A 17,464-nucleotide genomic window follows, 5' to 3' on the forward strand; every position below is an offset into this window, starting at 1 on the left:
ACGGAAGCACAGATGAGGTGTCTGTCCAGCGTGTTTCCCGTAACACGGGCAGAGCTTGCAGAGAGCTGCCGTGACCCCAAGCCCAGGCAGGACTGCAGGGCAAAAGCTCAGGAGGAGAGAGGCAAGAGCATGATGCGGCGGCGCTGCTGCAGAGGAGTAGGGCCGGGGGCCGCCGGGAAGAGGCGGCCGGGGGCGGGGGGAGCTGGGAGGCGGGTCCGCGCAGCTGTGCGCGTCTCGCGGCGCCGGCGGTGGCCGCGGCGGTGTAGCAGCACCGCCCAGGGGCGGGCACCGCCCCCGCCGGGCCGCCGTCCCGCCGTGGTTCCCGCCGCTGCCGCCATGGAAGAGCAGAAGGAGAACCGCCCGGAGGCCGTCCCGGACGAGGCGCCGGCGCCGCCCGTCCCCGCAGCCTGCTCGCCGGTGAGTGCGTGGGGCGGTGCTGGGGCGTTGCTGGGGCGGCGAGGGCGGTGCTGGCCCGGCCCGGTCCGGTCCGGCCCGCGCACCTCCGCCCGCCCATGGCGGCCCAGTCTCCCGCCCGGCCCTGCCCCGCCGCCCGGGGTTCCCGGCGTTCGCCCTTCCTAGGGGCGCCGCCCGCGCCTGGGGCCCCGCCGTGTGCGCGCCCCGCAAAGGCCGCGAGTGGCGGTCGGGAGCCCAAGTGCCCCGGGTTTTTCGTCATGGTTTACTGTGTCCCAGTCAGCGTGGATTCTGGTTAGTTAAGGTGTCGAGAGAGGCCTCTTGATGCTGGTGAAGGCTTTGCCAGCTCGCACCAGAGAACTCGCTTTTTTTCTGTTGAAATTGGGATGCTCATTCAAGTTTTGTCTCAGGGTGCTGCTGTTTGGCATGGCAAAAGACACGTGCATTAGTATCCTTTTATTGCTTGTTGCTTTTTAGGAACATCGTGTTTCAGAGCAGGCTTCAGTGTTGATTTTCTTACCCAGCTATAAGCTAGTTCGCTCAGTTTGATCACAAGTGTAACAGTGTGATGCTTTACTGCATTTTGGTGCCAAAACGATCTGTAAAATGCTCTGAGTTTTTGTTTTGACCTTCTTAAATGACTTTCTGATTTCTCTTTTTTTTAGGGTAGGCAGCACTGTAGGATCAGTGATCAAGAAACTAATGACAAAACATCAACGGCCAGTTCGAATGACTTCAGTGATCCTGTTTACAAAGAAATTGCTATAACTAATGGTTATATCAACAGGATGACCAGAGAAGAGCTCAGAAGTAAGCTTGCCGAGTTCAAGCTCGAAACCAGGTTAGGCTTATTTGTAAACATTTTGATTTATCTTTAAGAACAGTAGAGCCATACAGGATGATTATTTTAAAGTTTAAAAGTTCAGCACAGAGTGAAAAGCAGACACAGCACCAAATACCAGTTGTTTTATGTGCAATTGTGATGCAGCTTTTGTTGTAGTATTAATGCATACTGCCTAATGTGTGATGTCTCAACTGGTAACCCAAAGAAATGAAAGAATGTGTAACTCATTGTATTTTTTTTGTCAAGGGGGAAAGAAGAACTGCAGTGATTCTCAGATGATGTTTCAGACCTTCAGCATATAGAAACTTGCTTCAGAACATAAATATTTTAATTTCCTGTACCAGTATAGTTCTGATACTTGCTAGAAACTGTGTGGTGATGGGGCTCATGATTTAATAAATGCAGAGGACAGGTACCTTTAGATGGAGAGTTTGCTACTGTGAATAGATATGCTAGAATAATGTGAAAAGATAAATTTATTATAAGCTGGATTTTTGCTCACTGGGAAGGAGGAAAGGCAATAGAGCATACTTCCTGCTGTATTGGAAATGACCTGCAAGACTCTGATACTGCTGTGGCCAGACAAATTTGAGATATTATGTAGAAGGTCAGCTGGGAAAAACCGAGGTTATTGTTTCTGTACAGCAGTAATGAGGAAGTAGTGGTGGGGAGTTAGCAAGGTGAGAAGCTTCTGCTCTACAGGAAGAGGGAATATAAAAGGTGAGATGGAGTCTGAAAGGAAAAGCCTAGCTTTCTAGAGAAGACAGAGACTGTAGGGGAGAGGCTGTTCAGAGGGGAAAAAAAAGGATTTAGCAGAGATTGATTTGAACAGAATCAAAGAAAAAATGGTGTGGAGGAGAGAAGTGCAGCCTGCTACCTCCAACATATCTGTCTGCAAATGTTCTGACTGCATAGTTTTTTCAATTCTTCCTTTGGTTAAATTAATTTAGCACCTCAGGAGGAAAAAAAATTTATCATTACTTGAGAAAATTTTCAGTAAAACAGGTTAGATTTGTACAGCTATTTGGTAGTTACTCTGATCTAAAAGTAAAAAGCAGAACTCAAATATTGATGTGTTTGTGGTTTCCTCCTAGGTTATTTTATTCAGCTGTAAATGCAAAAAGCTTTAAACTTCTCTTTTACCTAAGTGTGGTTTCTTTTTTCAGTATATCCAATTAAGTTAGTCAGACTATGTCTTACCTGTAAACATCAGCTCTAATTAGAGAGTTGAGCAGATTACCACACACCATCCTTTCCCTTGGGGGCATTGTGATAGGAGATTGTCTTCTCTTCAACTCTTTTTATAAGTTTGATGAAGAAAAAGGTAATTTTCCCCTCCATCAACTCCCCATACTGTCTCAGCTTTGAATGAACTACTCGTTGAATTAAACTAGATTCATAAACCAGAGCGAAGAAGTTCTCTCTGCAGAAGCAGCTGATGTTCTCAAATGCAGGCTTAGTAGTCTGAGTCCAGTTTTATCTTGTGGATCAGTGGGCTGCTTTTCTGATAATACCACTTGCTACAAGTATTTCTTACAGCTTCTGTGATTTCATTTGCAACATGTAATTTTGAAAATAACTTCCTTCAAAAAGTAGATTATCCTTGTTTATTCTGCTCTGGTTTGGTACAGTGGCAGTTCTGGCACCTGCACTTGCGTATTATGTTTGTATTAAAAACATGAAGTAAGTAACTTCAGTTGCTTGCTGCTGCAAATTTATGTATAGCCACAAACCTGAAAAGCAAGATCTTGACCAGGAAGTTTTTCTGACAACTGAAATCTTGAGCACTTTATTTTAATTGGGTTATTCAAACTCTTTTGAATTTAAATTGAGAGGAATTTAAAATGTGGGGGTTTAGCTGGGTTCTGCGTTGTCTGTGCCACTGAGGCAGAAAGACCTCAGGCGTGAGTTACTTCAGGCAGAGTGCGCAGGGAAATACAAGTGAAGCAGTACTGCTTCCAGGGCCAGGGGTCATCTGGCAGCAATCTACAAAGACTTGGGCTTTGCAAAGGCTTTGGCTACTGAGTCTTGCTGAACTAGGGGTGACTGCATTGTCTCTGTTCTGTGCTTCCCAGTCTGTCCCTGGTATTATCTTGATGTGTTAGTTGTTGGGGGGTATCACAGCCTCTGTGTTATTCCAGATAATGGATCATTAACTGTATGATAAAGTCGAATTCAGACTTCACAAGTGTTGGTGTTCAAAATGAGGTTAATACATGAACTTTCAAATGTTAAATACAGCTTCTGTTCTAGAGTGGGTAAATAATTAATTAAACGAGAGTGCGATCTTTGTCATTTATCTCTTCAGAGGAGTGAAAGATGTACTGAAAAAGAGACTGAAAAACTATTATAAGAAACAGAAGCTGATGCAGAAGGAACAGATTAGTGGACAGAGCTGTTATGACTACATCTGTGTCGTTGACTTTGAAGCAACATGTGAAGAAGGAAACCCACCTGAATTTGTACATGAAATAATTGAGTTTCCTGTTGTCTTAGTAAACACACATACCCTGGAAATAGTAAGTGATCTAATTGCTGTGTTGGTTTGCTGTTCTTTGGTGTAACTTCTTTGCATCTGAAAGTCTAGATTAGTTTTTAGGTAGATGTTGAACTTCATTAAAAACAGCATACTTTTTTCCATGAAGACCTATTCTCTGTGCCTCTTAAGTACAAACAAAACTTTCTGTCTATTCTGAAAGCATCTGCAATGGGTCATTCTGTTGTTGACTCCCTCTATTGATATGAGATTCTCAGTCATCCGTGTCTGTTCTCCCCTGGCCTGCCTTTTACCAGCTTTAAGATCCACAAATCTATTTCTAGGAATCAAGGAATTCATTGTAATCAAAAATTAGCAAATTCTGTGGTCCTTTGTGAGGCAGTCTAGAAGACACTAATGCAGATGTCTAGAAAGTGAGGTTGAGTGAACTCCGCTTATGTCAGGCTACACTGTTTCTACAACGTACCTGACAGATTTTAAACATACTTTGTAGGCATTTGGCAGCTTCAAGTGCTCTGTTCCAGTACAGCTTTCTTCTAGGAAAAACTTCTTGCTGTCGAACTGAAACTGAGTGACTCAGTGAAACAGAGAATGTGCACACACCTCTGACTAATGGTTCATTTATCAAGAACTAAGAGGAAGAGGATTTCCAGTAATCACTGTGATGCTACATTAGAATGTAGCTGCATGTATGACTAATTGCAGAAAGAGGATTATGCAGATTACCAAGATTGTTCTTATTACCTTTAGAGTGGTAGGAAACATGTCTTTTCTTCTGTCCAAAAGGTTTTGTGCTGTTGTAGTAGCAGGGATGTGGGACTTGCTTTTTTCCATGAAACTTGCCTACAGTCTTCACTCCTGTATTGCTCAGTTTCCCAGAGTGAGGTCATGTTTATCTTTGCCTGGCTGGCATCCAGAGGTGTAGGACTTGCATGCAGCCTCTGAGATGTGCGGCCAGTTGCTTTCCTTGAATTGCAGGTGAGCCTTTAGATACCACCTAAAAGACATAAGGCTCTGCTCATGCCTCTCTTTTCTTTTTTCCTTACTCACGCTCTCCTTTTCCCAAATCCTCCCTTTTTTTTGCAGTCTGCCCTTCTCCCCTCTTAAATCCACGTTCCTGCTCTATGATGCCTACTAGCTGAGAGGAAGGACGTGTTTTGGTTGGAAAGCCATCCATCCCATTAGGAATCTGATGATGGCCAGTCAGGAGGCTCATACTGGCTCAGGAGGTACACACTCCTTTTTGCATCCAGCAGGACAAGTAGCTGTTATTGCCTTTGGGCTGTAGGCAAGCCAAAGAAAAGTTGTGTTGCGAGCTACACAGTGTGCTACAACTGAGCATTTGATTCTCTCATTACAGGAGGATAGCTTTCAGCAGTACGTGAAGCCAGAGATTAATCCCAAGCTTTCAAACTTCTGCATCAATCTGACTGGAATAACCCAGGTAATTTGCACTTTCATTTCTTCAGGATAAAATATGAAAAAAAGTGTGATGTGGTGTTGATGTTTTCAGACTGGTAATCTTAAATGGTAATCGTTCATGGTTATTTTTCTGTAAGGCCTCTTCTCTTAATCCTTGTTTTTTTTCCTCTCCCAATATCACCTAATTGATTTCACTACATTGGTTATTTTGTAGGGAAAAGCACTCGCTTTGTAATTCATATGTAGAAACTTAATCTTTAGCAGAGCAAAGCACCTTTTGAATTGCATCAGTTCCTCTTCTAAGATTTTAATTCAAAAGAGTTTAGAGTCTTAGGATGGCAATTGCCTGTGGTCAGGTAACTTGAGCAGGAGCCTGGGAAACAAGCTCAAAAGGTTTTAATCAAAGTTCACCTGCTGACTAACCTTGTTACCTTTGCAGAAGCTGTTAGGAGGTTGGCTCTTCTAATGATGCTTTTGTAGTGCTGTTTTTTAAGTTTAGACAAATCTGTACAGTTGTCTGTTAATGTGTAATCTGGTTTTCTAAAGATTTTGGTGAAGCCAACTTTGTAAGTACCCATATACCAATATACTTTTTACAGTTCACGCTGGTTTGGGGTTTTTTTCCTGAAAAAATGTTCCTCGCTTTGGGGTTCTTTGTTTCTCCTAGGACATTGTTGATAAAGCTGATACTTTTCCTCAAGTTCTGCAAAATGTCGTGGACTGGATGAGACAGCGAGAGCTGGGAACAAAGTATAGCTATTCCATGTTGACAGACGGGTATGTCCCTATGCAACCTTCAGCACAATCTAAAACTGTGAAACCGTGTTTAATATTTGTGCGAGTATTGTTAAAGGTGGATCAGGACACTGCCATTTTGCTGTTTTATTTTGATTGAAGCTTTTGGGAAAATGAGCAAAGCTCAACTAAACTATTTGAAATGAAGCTTAAATCCGTCAGGTGGCGCTGTTTCTTTCCTAGCGGTCTGTACCCAACGAAGTGCTATTGAACAGACTTCTCATGCTTTGCTGTTGCTGGAATTCTTCATTTATGTCTAGCTTTCATATAGCACATAATACCTGAAAGTATCACCGTGCAGTTTCAGTTCTAAGCGACTTCCATGCCCTGAGGCTTCAGAGATGTGTGGTGGTCGTGCTGTAGTGTCCTCTGTGTGTGTTAGTGTTAATGTTAATACATCTTGCATATTTTGCCAGAAAACAGTAATGGATTGTGATGTTTATGGAACAAAGAGAAACGGCTAGTATGGAAACTTCTCTGCTTTGGCTTAGAGGGCTGTGGCTCTGGCGGGTCCCAGCTCTGACAAGCTTTGTGTGTGAGGAATTGACTAGTCCCTCAGACTGCCACCTGAACTTACTCTCTCATGAGGTCTGTGTGGAAAATCAAGTCCCCTAATGACTGCAAAGTGAACAGATCGTGAGATCTAGACACAACTGTGATGCAATATTGTTCTTGTGATCTTAGCTTTGTTATATGGTGAAATACAGTGTTTGAGCCTTGTCTTGTATAGCACTGGTCAGGGATTTTTTTTTTGCAGGTGATGCTTGCCTTTTAGCTGTGAAACATTACTATTCTGTTAGCATACCTGCTTTTATCCTTCTCTTGGAATGATTTAAGTAGGACAGGGAGTTTTTAACATGAGCTGTGTTAAGGTGAATGATGCATTTTTATGTTTGCCTGCAGTAGGAGTGCGTAAACTCAAAATCAGAGTTTATGAAAAAAGAACTTGGGAAATCTTAGGAAAACTTTCTAATACTTCTATCAAGTGAAACACAGATAAATATTCTATAGTGGGAGTAGTTTGAAAAATAATGTATCATAGTAGATGAATGGGTACATAACTAAAGTTTTATAACTAACCCAACTAAATTAACAAGTGAGAAGTTATTTTTGGTCATGAGACCTTTTTCTCAAAATTCCTGAAGATTTAGGCAATTACTGTGAGTCACAGGCCTTTTCTGGTTAAGAACCGGCATCACTGAAATGTTGTGTCCAGTGTAAACAGTGCAGCCATTTTTAAAGCTGTCACACAAGACTTGAGGTGTACAGTATAGATCCACCTACACCTTAAAAATAAGAAGTTAACGTAATGCCATTTCAACTTCAGTTAATTTAAGGAACTATAGTAAATTCTATTTGACTCATTTTTAACCTGTAATTACATTGCTGTCTTTGGAAACAACAGTGAATAAAAAAAAGAAGATGCTAAAGCAAAACTTGTGCAAGACTGGTTATGTTACTGGGCCTAAATGTCTTTGGACATCCCCTCCAGAGGAATCCTCTCAGTGAAATTCCTTAAGGAAAATACCTTCAGTGAAATCTCTGTCATATAGGTGAGATTGTGTAAACAGCTAAAAGAGATAAGAAAAGAAGCTTTATTTTAGCTTGAAGCTTACAAACTTGTTGGAGTGGTTCTCTTCAGGAAAGCAGGCTACAAGTGCGTAGGATTACAGTTTCATCTTTTCATAAAGATCTGGTTTCTCATAAAACTAAGTGCAGTCTTGTTTCAATAACCTATGTGAAGTAGAGAGATGTGTGCGTACCTAAGTAATCAGGAAAATTTAAGGTGTCACTTGCTTCCCCAAGGGCTGTGTAAGCATCTAATTTATAGGCAGTTTTTGGAGTAGATGTGGTAGGTGGAGTAGTGGGCACGCTATTTTTTGTTTTAACATCCTAATGAAAGTCTTGCTCATGTCATTTTTTTCCCCCTACGAACAAATTCATGTTAAAAAATTCCTTACCATGACTATAGCAAAAGAGCTTTTCCTAAACTGTTTTCCTTCTACTGATCACCAGAGACAAGACAGCTTTTAGTGCTATGGCTATGCAATATATAGAATATGGAATTGTATATTACTAATGTTTTTCTTTTTTAACTTTTTAAGATCTTGGGATATGAGTAAATTTTTGAACATCCAGTGCCGTGTTAGCCGTATCAAATACCCTTCTTTTGCCAAAAAGTGGATCAATATTCGCAAATCATATGGGAACTTCTATAAGGTTTGTACAAATTATTGTTTCTCTTACGGGAAAATTTTATTTAAAAGTCTGGAATGTCCTGTTGTGCTTCTCATCTCTGCTTGTGTAGTATAAAATTATAGTACTTAAACTAGTTGCCTGGGGCCTCATTTTCAAATGTGTTTCATGTCCAGATCTCACTTCACTAATTGAAGATCATATAATCTACTGCATTTTGATTTTAATCTTATTTTTAAGATTCAGGATGTGCTGCTTGAAGGATTGTATAAAAATATCGTACTGACCCTCTTAGATTAAGTGTGTCTTGAAGTAGTTCAGCTGAAAAGACTCTATATTGATTTTTCAATTATTTTTTCCTGTTTTCATGTAATACACTACAGAACTAATTTGCACCACTACCCTCAGATAATCTTGACTTTTGACAGTGTAAAAGGGACAGAGGAAGATTAGGATAAATCTACAGAGGAATCAAATTGTCAGGAGAAAAGTAATACCAAGTTCAGTGCTGGACCTTATTGCTGCTTTCTGTCAGATTACCATAAAATGAGTTACTTGAGATTCTAGCAAATTCCTAGTCAGCCTACACTAAACCACTTTTTTAAAATGTGATTTCAGCCTTGCTGTTGATCTTCTTTTGAAGAGCTTTTTCATACTAAATGTAACGTCTAGATGAAAAAGAGATTGACATTTAATAAGAAAAGAGCTTTACTTTGTGTTGGGCAAATATTACAGGGTTACTCCATTTCTCCCTCTATTATTGTGCCTTCTCTACATGATGGTTTCTGTTGGAAACATGCTAGGACACAACAGTTTTGTTAATCCTATCAGCTTTAACCTAGACAAACCTTCTTTTTCCTGTTCTATTAAGGCATCATCAGAGGCAATGAAGGTTGTAGCTTGGAAGGAATTGGTTTCTTTTTTGTGGGTTTTTTTTTGTTTGTTTTTTTTTTTAATATATGTAAACAGGTGTAACATTTATAGTTGTTCAGTGCTTCTGTTTAGCTATTCCATGCTGCTGTTGAATCTGTTGTTAAGTAATAGATAAAATTGATGACAAGGAATGTACTGTAGCTTTTCTGTGGAATATCCCGCAACTTGCAATATGCATCCCCTGCCCAGTTTTTTGTGTTATTATTGGAGTTGCATATTGCCAGGTTTTGGTAACTGTGCTGTTGCCATTCTGCCTACCTATTAAATCCAGTAGTATGGTGCAATATCCTGGAACTTGTCATGGCCCATGTTCCCCCACCCCAACCACCACCATCACCAAAAGAACCAGCTAAAGTTTTCATTTAAAGTTATCCTTCTGGTTTTCTTTGATGTTTCCAAAGAACAAGTGTGTATTTAGTAGTTAATCAAGAGAAGACTTGGGGCTTTAACTGGTGTTGCACTTTGTATGGGTAAGTCAGTAAAGTTTCCTTGTATGTTCGTTCTGTTAGTCATCCACGTAAACATGGGCTGCTATAGGTGTTGCTGATCTGTTGCTGTGGTGGTTGGAAACATTCAGGAGCTTGATGTCAGTGAGAACCAAGAGCCTGTGCTTCCTTAATTTAAAAGGAAAACCGAAATCTGATTCCCTCTGCAATGCCACATTGGGTGGTAATTTGTTTTTTATTAAGATTGTTAAACCTATCTAGGCCTTGGCTTCCACCCTTGCCAGCGCAGGTGCATCTTGAGCTGGTGCTGGTGAGAGGCTCTTGACATCATCCTGAGTCTAGACAAGCTCCTGTTGACTATGTCTCCTCTGTAAAAATGAGAGTGTCTGTCTCACCAAGGTACTTTGAAGTTAAATGGTTAGTGATCTGACAGAAGGCAACATGAAAGTATATGTGACTTAAGTAGACTTAAAATCTGCATGTGTTTCTACTGCACTGTGTTAGATTAAAAAGACTTGGTACAGAAATTAATCCTTGAATGTTACTCACTTTCTCCATCAGGTTCCTAGGAACCAGACCAAGTTGACAATCATGCTTGAAAAGCTGGGCATGAATTACGATGGGAGACCTCACAGTGGACTTGATGACTCTAAAAACATTGCAAGGATAGCTATAAGGATGCTGCAGGATGGCTGTGACCTGCGGGTGAATGAGAGAATTCATGGTGGACAGCTCATGACAGTCTCCTCCTCAGCCCCCTTAGAGGGAGCCCCTGCTCCACAGATGCCCCGCTACAGAAATTAGCAGTTCAGCAGTTCTGCCTCAGGAACTGCCCTCAGATGCCCTCTAAAGACTGTGTAGAGTTTATTAAACAGCCACCTTTGCCAGCTTGTCTGCCATGCAGAATTCTAAAGCACCTTAACTAATCATCTCCGTTGAAATGAAGAGGAGCATGGAGCTCTTTGAAGCCTGTTACAGCAATTTTCTTATTCTGATGATTTTTGTTTTTTCAAACTTTGCTAGAACCAAGGTTGATATGCGGAATCCCTAAGCTTTTGAGAGCATGTAATTTAAACACCTGCAAAGATGGATTGCTGCCGTTCCACCCCAGCCTGTGGGTCGTATTTATTCACTGTGCTGTACTCTAATCATATCTAGCATCTGCTTATTCATTGCACACAAATAAGCCATTGCTGGAAGAACTGAAATAGCAAGTGGTCGGGCTGGCCTTTCCTGATAAGGCACTCTTCCAGGAGTTCTTGCCAATTTTTTTTGTTTTTTACAAAGTCTGGGAGAAATGGGAGCATCCTCATCAACTCTAAAGCAGTAGAGAAGTACTCTGGTGTTCAGGGCTTTTCTTTAAGGGATATGTTTGTCTCCTTCCCCATCAAATAGAAGAGCTGTGTATTGAATAAAAATTTTGTTAATGCAATATGATAGTACTTTTTTTTAACCTGTATTTCAAAAGAGAAGGTTCTTCAGATTTTCACTTTGAGGATCACATCTGTTCCTGCTATACTCATAGCTGCCCTTCATTTAATGTCACTTTTAGACACTGTCAGCCATTTGGGCTTAAACATGAGTGAAGTAAAAGTAAGTTCAAAACATGCCAGGTCATCAAAATTTCATGCTCTGTGATTATTACATAAAACAGGAAGCTTCTGGTTCATAGCTAAAAACATCCTCAACTATTTTTGGTATCTTCTTGTGCTTCTGCCACCTCTATCTCAAGATCTAACGTTGGAAGATTAATATCATTTTATTAGTGAAGGCCACAGCTAATTACTAACAACTTCTGCTTACTTCCCAGGCCTCAGATAGGATGATATTCAAAAGAGGCCACAGTGTTAATTTGTTTTGTCTCCATGGGCTGTTACAAAGTTACAACATTAATGTGATCAGCTTTGCATTAGAATGGCTTGCTCTAAAAAGCAGAATGATGCGTTTTGGTTGCTCTTAGTCAAAAAAAAAAAAAAGTTAGTTTGCTATCCCTGTATTACAATTCATTCTTTCTACCACTTTACATTCAGGAAGCAAAATAACCAGTTAATAAAGCTTTGTTAAGAACATTCACTGTTGACTAATCAAACTTGTCCCAGCCCCTCTTTGCTCTTCTGACTGTTAAATCTCATCAATGGAAGTGTGAAAGCCTTTATTTTAAATTCGTGTAAGAAGGAGAGATATTGACCAATTCTTATTTGCTTCAATCTGTTTTCTTTCCAGAGTCACAGATTTGGATAGTCACAACTGCTTTGACTGCTTAGAATGATGTTCTTTTTTTTTTTTCCAAAAGCAAATACTTGTTCTACTTGTAGAGTTTTGTTGAACTTAACAGTTTCTTTTCCTTCTGTAGCCACACTTGATGGATTTTCAGAAGGGAAAAATCCAAATCTCTGATGTTTTTACTCCTAAAATACCATTTATCTGTCAGCCCATATTTTGTTCAAATTCTTATATATGCGCTTTTCACTGTAGCAGCCATAGTATCCTCTTTTCTGAATAACCATGGTAATTTACGTTTTTTTTGACTCTGAGTTACTGTGTGCAGGTTTCTGTGATGAAATTGAGTCTAGCTCAGCAGATCTCCCCTTGGCATGCTGGCTGCCAGAGACTTTATCACTAGTCTTTTATTTACAGGTCTGTAACCAGGCTCACAGTTGAAGGAAAAACTTCTATTTGTTACAGATTATACTACGGGTTGCGTAAGAGCTTTGTAATTTTACATCGTTTATTTTAAGTACAGAGTTGTTTATTTTTGTTAAATAACTTCAAAAAGATATTTTGAGATAAAGGTTAAATAATAATTGTTTTCTGTTTACTACTTGGGTAGGTTGGTGGGTTTTTTTGTCAATGAGTTGCAGAAATCAGTAAAATCATTCCAGATGCTATTTTGTCCAAGTTGGACTAATGTTAGTTGTAACTATTTTCACAGAATATTTGAGTCTGTGATTTTGAGATAAAGTGAATTTTAACAAAGTTTGCTGGTTTGCTTGAAATGTAAACAAACTTATTAAAATAATTTCGCATTTTGAAACCTGTCAGGTACTGAATTTGGTCTATAAAGCATGAGATGATTTCAGCAGTCTTAGGGGTCTTGGTATCAGCGCAGCTCATGGTTAGTCCTCTCTGGTGGACTAGCAACATTGCCATGGCTAGGTGGCTTAAATCTCTTGCATGTGACTAGTTCACAACACTCAATAACAGGATAAATTTTCCTGGATGCTTTCTACCACAGGGGAAGGAGGCATTTGAGAGAAAAAAAATGCAGTATGGTGATTTTGCTATTGATGCTTGTGTTCAGCCAAACAATGTTTTTTCAGGTTGATCTCATTTGTTCCTCCAGAAAAGCTTGCTGAGTGCATCTGCTCTCATGAATATTTTAATTTATTAGAGGAATCATCCCATGCTGGAAAAACTAATTGACAACTATGTGCAAAACAATCTCGTTTTTATGCAGAAGAAAAGCATGCAGATGTTGCCCTGTTGATAAAGTACGAGTCCTTGTTTTGTTGTTGTTTTTTATTTCACATTTCAGGAGCTGTACTTGAGCAATTCTACTGCTACTGCAGACAGCCTTTGTAGAAAAGTAGAAAACTTTAAACAAAGGAATTGCAGACTAATTTCAACATGAGTGCTTTCAAGTAGGTTTCTTAATATGTATTTATATGAATGTGAGAGGGTTTCACAGAATCTTGGGGTTATGTTAGGCAAAAAGGTTTCTCAGACAGGTTAAAGAGCAATAGCCTCACTGTCTCGATGAGCAAATACCTGAGCAAATGGGAAGAAGAGGTCACAACAGTTTGTACTGTCCCATCAACCTCCTAGTGAGATAGGGCTACAGGGACAACTCACAGCAGGTCAGCCGTCCACAGAAACTGCTCCTGTGTTTATCTTATGATAAGGTAACTTAATAATTTAGCTTAACAAGGTGGCTGTTTCCATATTTGGTTGGAAATTACCATTGCAGTGAGGAGGGGGGCTGTTGTCAGCAGTGAAAGTAAGTAAAAACCTCAGTTCACCTTGAGCTGAGATCTCGTGCCCTTGGAAGGCTGTCAGCACTTCACTGAAGGCCTTCACCACTCTTTGGTGGCCTTACAAAAACAACGTTGTTTTCACTCTTTCTCTCACCCTATCTTCCCATGGCTGTTTTTAAGTCCTCCTTTTCCCTTTTTCTTCCGCTAATGAACTTTTGTCTCCTCTGGAAAGAAGTTTGTGCTAGGTAAGATCTTTGTATGCTCTGTCTAATCTAGGAAAAAAAATTATAACCAACAGGCCCTTTATGAAGAAATTGGAAGTTTTACCTGTGGAGGATAGGTGTCAGGAGACCCAGTTGCTGACTGCAGGCTTTTGAAACAGGCTAAATATGTAGAATTCTGTTGCAACCAAGTCCATTCTAGCCCTCTCTTAAGTATTTCATGTTTGGCACCCCCATGGGTAGCAGTGGCAGCTTGGCAGAAGGATTCACCAGATGGAGATACATGAAGTAGCCAGGTGATCGTCAGTACACGCTTCTGCTCTGCCTTGTACTAAGCTGTGGCCTTAGCTGCATCCATACTTGCTAAGCTAAGGCTTTGCAGGTTGAGAAGTTTCTTCTCTCTTAGGTTCCTTCTAGGTCGATCCTTTCACGTTCACAGCCTCCAACACTTGACTGGCTTTTGCCCTCTTTAAATTGGAGGACTTTGTGTTGTGGGACAAAAGCCTGAAGTAGCTTAAGGATTGTGCTCCTTAAATAGAAGGAGTGTGACTTCTTTGCACGATGTGGCCTCATATGAAAAAAAGTCTTTTTCAAACGAATTACAAGAGCCTTGGACACCTCTTTATGGCAGAGGTGACCTCTGGGTGTGTTCTGATTAGGGAGGTGATTGCAAGGCTCAGGAACTGTCTCCTCTGTGGCCACTCAGTTCACGGGTGCCTGTGGGTAGCCCCATGCCCTGCTCCTGCAGTTTTAACTTGGTGTGGTCATGACTGCACATCTTAATTGTAAATCTTGTGATGCTGCTTCCAGATATATCATGGGGGAGGTTCTGCCTACTTTCCTGGCTGAATTCGTGCTAGTCGTGGTTTTTTGCTATTTGAAGTGAATGGTAGCAATGGTCTTGCATTGGTGTAAAGTACTTGCAGGTGATTCTGACCTCCTCTGTTTATGTTCCCTGTTTCAATTATGTTGATTTTTAAAGAGCACATGTAGCCAAATGGACCCTGTGAGCCACAGGTGTCCCAATAAGCGGGAATTGCTTCACTGTGTTTGTGTTTATGTTTGGGGTGGTGTGCAGGTCCCCGGCTGCAGGCCAGCTTTGAAGTGTGACACACCTTTCCAGAGAGCTACATACTCAGCAAAATGCTTTATGACTGCAGTCAGTATGATTTGAGGTCTCCTTGCTGCGTTCCTTTCTTTATTTCATAATTCCTAGGTTGAATTGATAAGGAGTTGAATACTTACGATGTGAGCAGCATGAAAGCGTTTTTTATGTAATTTAGAGATAGGTGTAGCAGGCAGCTGTATGGGGCTCAACGTGCCTCCCTTCCTCACTTGAAAACACTTCCATTCATCCATATATGAACTAAGATGATAGAGACCTAAAAAGAAGGGAGAAGTGACATGTAATTAGCTGATCTAGGCAGGTTAGGCTCAATATGTGCTTGTACTTTTCGATATAGACTGTTTAACACAGCTGAACTTTGAGAACAGGCTCTCTGGGATACCAAACACCGTGTACAACGAGGGTAACTGACTGCTTCTGTCCTGTGTGTTCTGGCTGTATTTAAGTACAGTCTGGCAGATAGCACGGTCATATATTGCTGTAGTCCACAAAGAGAGGGAAGTTGGAGCCAGCCATTCATGTTAGTGATAGCTGTGCTCCAAATGGGAGTTTGGACAGGGGACCTCCCCACTTCCTTTCCAAACGACACAACTCTGGTTCTGTGAAAACCAGTCAAGGAGAAAAACAAGCTGTAGATTATCCAGTAGTCTTGATCTGCTGCTGGGATCTCTTAGTTAACTAGGAATTTTCCATGTGTTTTTAGCCACAGACAGGGCCTTCAGGCCAACTTTACTCTTCAGAGGACTCTCTTTTTTGTTACTGATAGAGAGCTGCTCTTTCATAACAACACAGTCTCCTGCGATGTATTACTTTGGTAAGTTAAGCTATGTCCTGCAGAAGTAATAAAGCAGGTCACCACACCTGTCAGTCTTCAGTAAACAGGCAGACCTGAAGATAAGGGGCATTTATGTGAGCTGAGAAGCCTGGGAGGTGCATGGCTGAAAAAGAAATCAGGAATCCAGCACTGGAGGGAGTTGTGGCAGTGCCTGCAAAGCCTGTCTGTTGGTGCTGCAGATCTTTGGGAGCAGTTTCCTTCAGCTGTGCTGGTGTTTTGTTTTTCCTCCTGTTAATCTGCAGAGTCACATGGGCATGCTGCTTCTTCAGACTTCACATTTGCTGTATTCGGGGCTCGCTTCTCTGAAATTTACTGGCTCACTCCATGTTCTTGCTCGTTTTGCTCACATGAAATAGTCCTTCCCTAACCCTGCCATTACTGATTTTCTAACAAGCCTTGTCTGGACGCAGCTGTACTCTGTGCTAGAATCCTGTCTGCACTGCTGGCCTAACTGTTATGAGCAGGTCTTTACAGAAACCTAATCAGATCAGGGACTGCTGCCTTGTATAGTGTGGTGTTGCGGTTCCTGAATGCTGCAGCCATTTAACAGACACTAACAGTAGGAAGGACAGTATAAGTAAATGGAGAATCTTTGCCCTTCCTTCACAAGTCATGGCAAACAGCTTGTGGCAAATTCTCATGGTTTAATGGCGATTTCATTCATGCATGCTATCACATGCACATCTCTGGAGGTGCTGCTGCCGGTAGAGATTCTAAATCATGGGAAGGACAGGGTTATTTTGAAACTGAATGCCAATTAAGTTAGATGTGTAATGGGTGTTTGTCTCATTGATATTTGTTTCTGCGCTAGAGCTGCATTGGTAAGTGTAGCGTCATGTGAAGGAGGTAGAGTGACACTTGACAAGATTGAGCAAGTAAACCTGTTCAAATGCTTTTGATTTTTCTAATAGACTGTCATTAGCCTTCAAGTGCGGAAAACTTGTGTTGGCCTCAAAAGAGGAAAATAATGTTTTTAAACTTAAAAAAATCCTTTAGTAAGTTTGTATTTGAAGAATTGGGAATATGAAGAGGTCTACATATGGTCTCAACATAGTGGTGGGAAGTTTTCTTCTACTGTTTAATCTGGGAGATGGTGATGTCCCTGCAAGTGTTGAATCAAGGCTTCCAAAATGAAAGATCTTCAGATAATGCTCTTTCACTGATTCACTGAAAACAGAATCACTGTAACTAATCCCTTTCAGGCAGAAGAAAGAAATGCTGCCATCCTGGCCTCCAGCCAAGAGACCTGCCCACCTTGGTGGATACCGATTGACATGGACACTGGAGCTTTTTGTTGTTTGGTGACATGATTTGGCAGGGAGTGAATGAACTGATTCTGTCTGTGTGTGAAACTTTGGCTGATTTTGTCTGTGTGTGAAACATTGCCGTAGATGTTGTAGTAGATGTGTCAGACTGGATGAAACTTCTGTTTTGAACTGAGGTAGCCATGCTCAAGACCGTAGAGCTTCTTTCCTGAGCCAAGAGACCATAGACCTAATTCAGGCCCCTCCTGGTAGCTGTGGTAGTGAGCAAAATACTCTGTAGTGGAAACATGAGCTTTTGTGTCTGAGAGGGGAAGAGCACAGTGCTTGGTGTGTGCTGCTGGGTATATGGCCAGTTTGCGCAACTGTGTTCATACCTTATATGAAATGGCTTCACAGCTTAACAACTGAGCTGGTGGCTGCAGCCACCTGGCCATTGCTATGGGAAGCTGTTCCTCCTTTTCCGACTTCTGCATAATATTTTTAAAATTGCATCAAATCT

General features: G+C 41.2%; 1 protein-coding gene across 2 annotated transcripts; it reads left to right on the top strand.

Moving 5' to 3' along the window:
- The first annotated feature begins 307 nt into the window (after positions 1-307).
- Positions 308-11,557, top strand: ERI1 (exoribonuclease 1). Of its 2 annotated transcripts, none has more exons than XM_017806005.1 (7): positions 308-417; positions 1,077-1,252; positions 3,564-3,774; positions 5,113-5,196; positions 5,842-5,951; positions 8,075-8,189; positions 10,106-11,557. In XM_017806005.1, exons 1-7 carry the CDS (start codon positions 337-339, stop codon positions 10,346-10,348), a joined length of 1,020 nt encoding a protein of 339 aa, XP_017661494.1. In that variant the 5' UTR covers positions 308-336; the 3' UTR covers positions 10,349-11,557. The 2 variants fall into 2 exon arrangements, with proteins under 2 accessions (XP_017661494.1, XP_017661495.1); XM_017806006.1 differs by lacking the exon at positions 308-417 and adding an exon at positions 609-705.
- Positions 11,558-17,464: the final 5,907 nt, after the last annotated feature.

The sequence above is a fragment of the Lepidothrix coronata genome, unplaced genomic scaffold (assembly GCF_001604755.1).
Source record: "Lepidothrix coronata isolate B3197 unplaced genomic scaffold, Lepidothrix_coronata-1.0 Scaffold13, whole genome shotgun sequence".
NCBI lineage: Eukaryota > Metazoa > Chordata > Aves > Passeriformes > Pipridae > Lepidothrix > Lepidothrix coronata.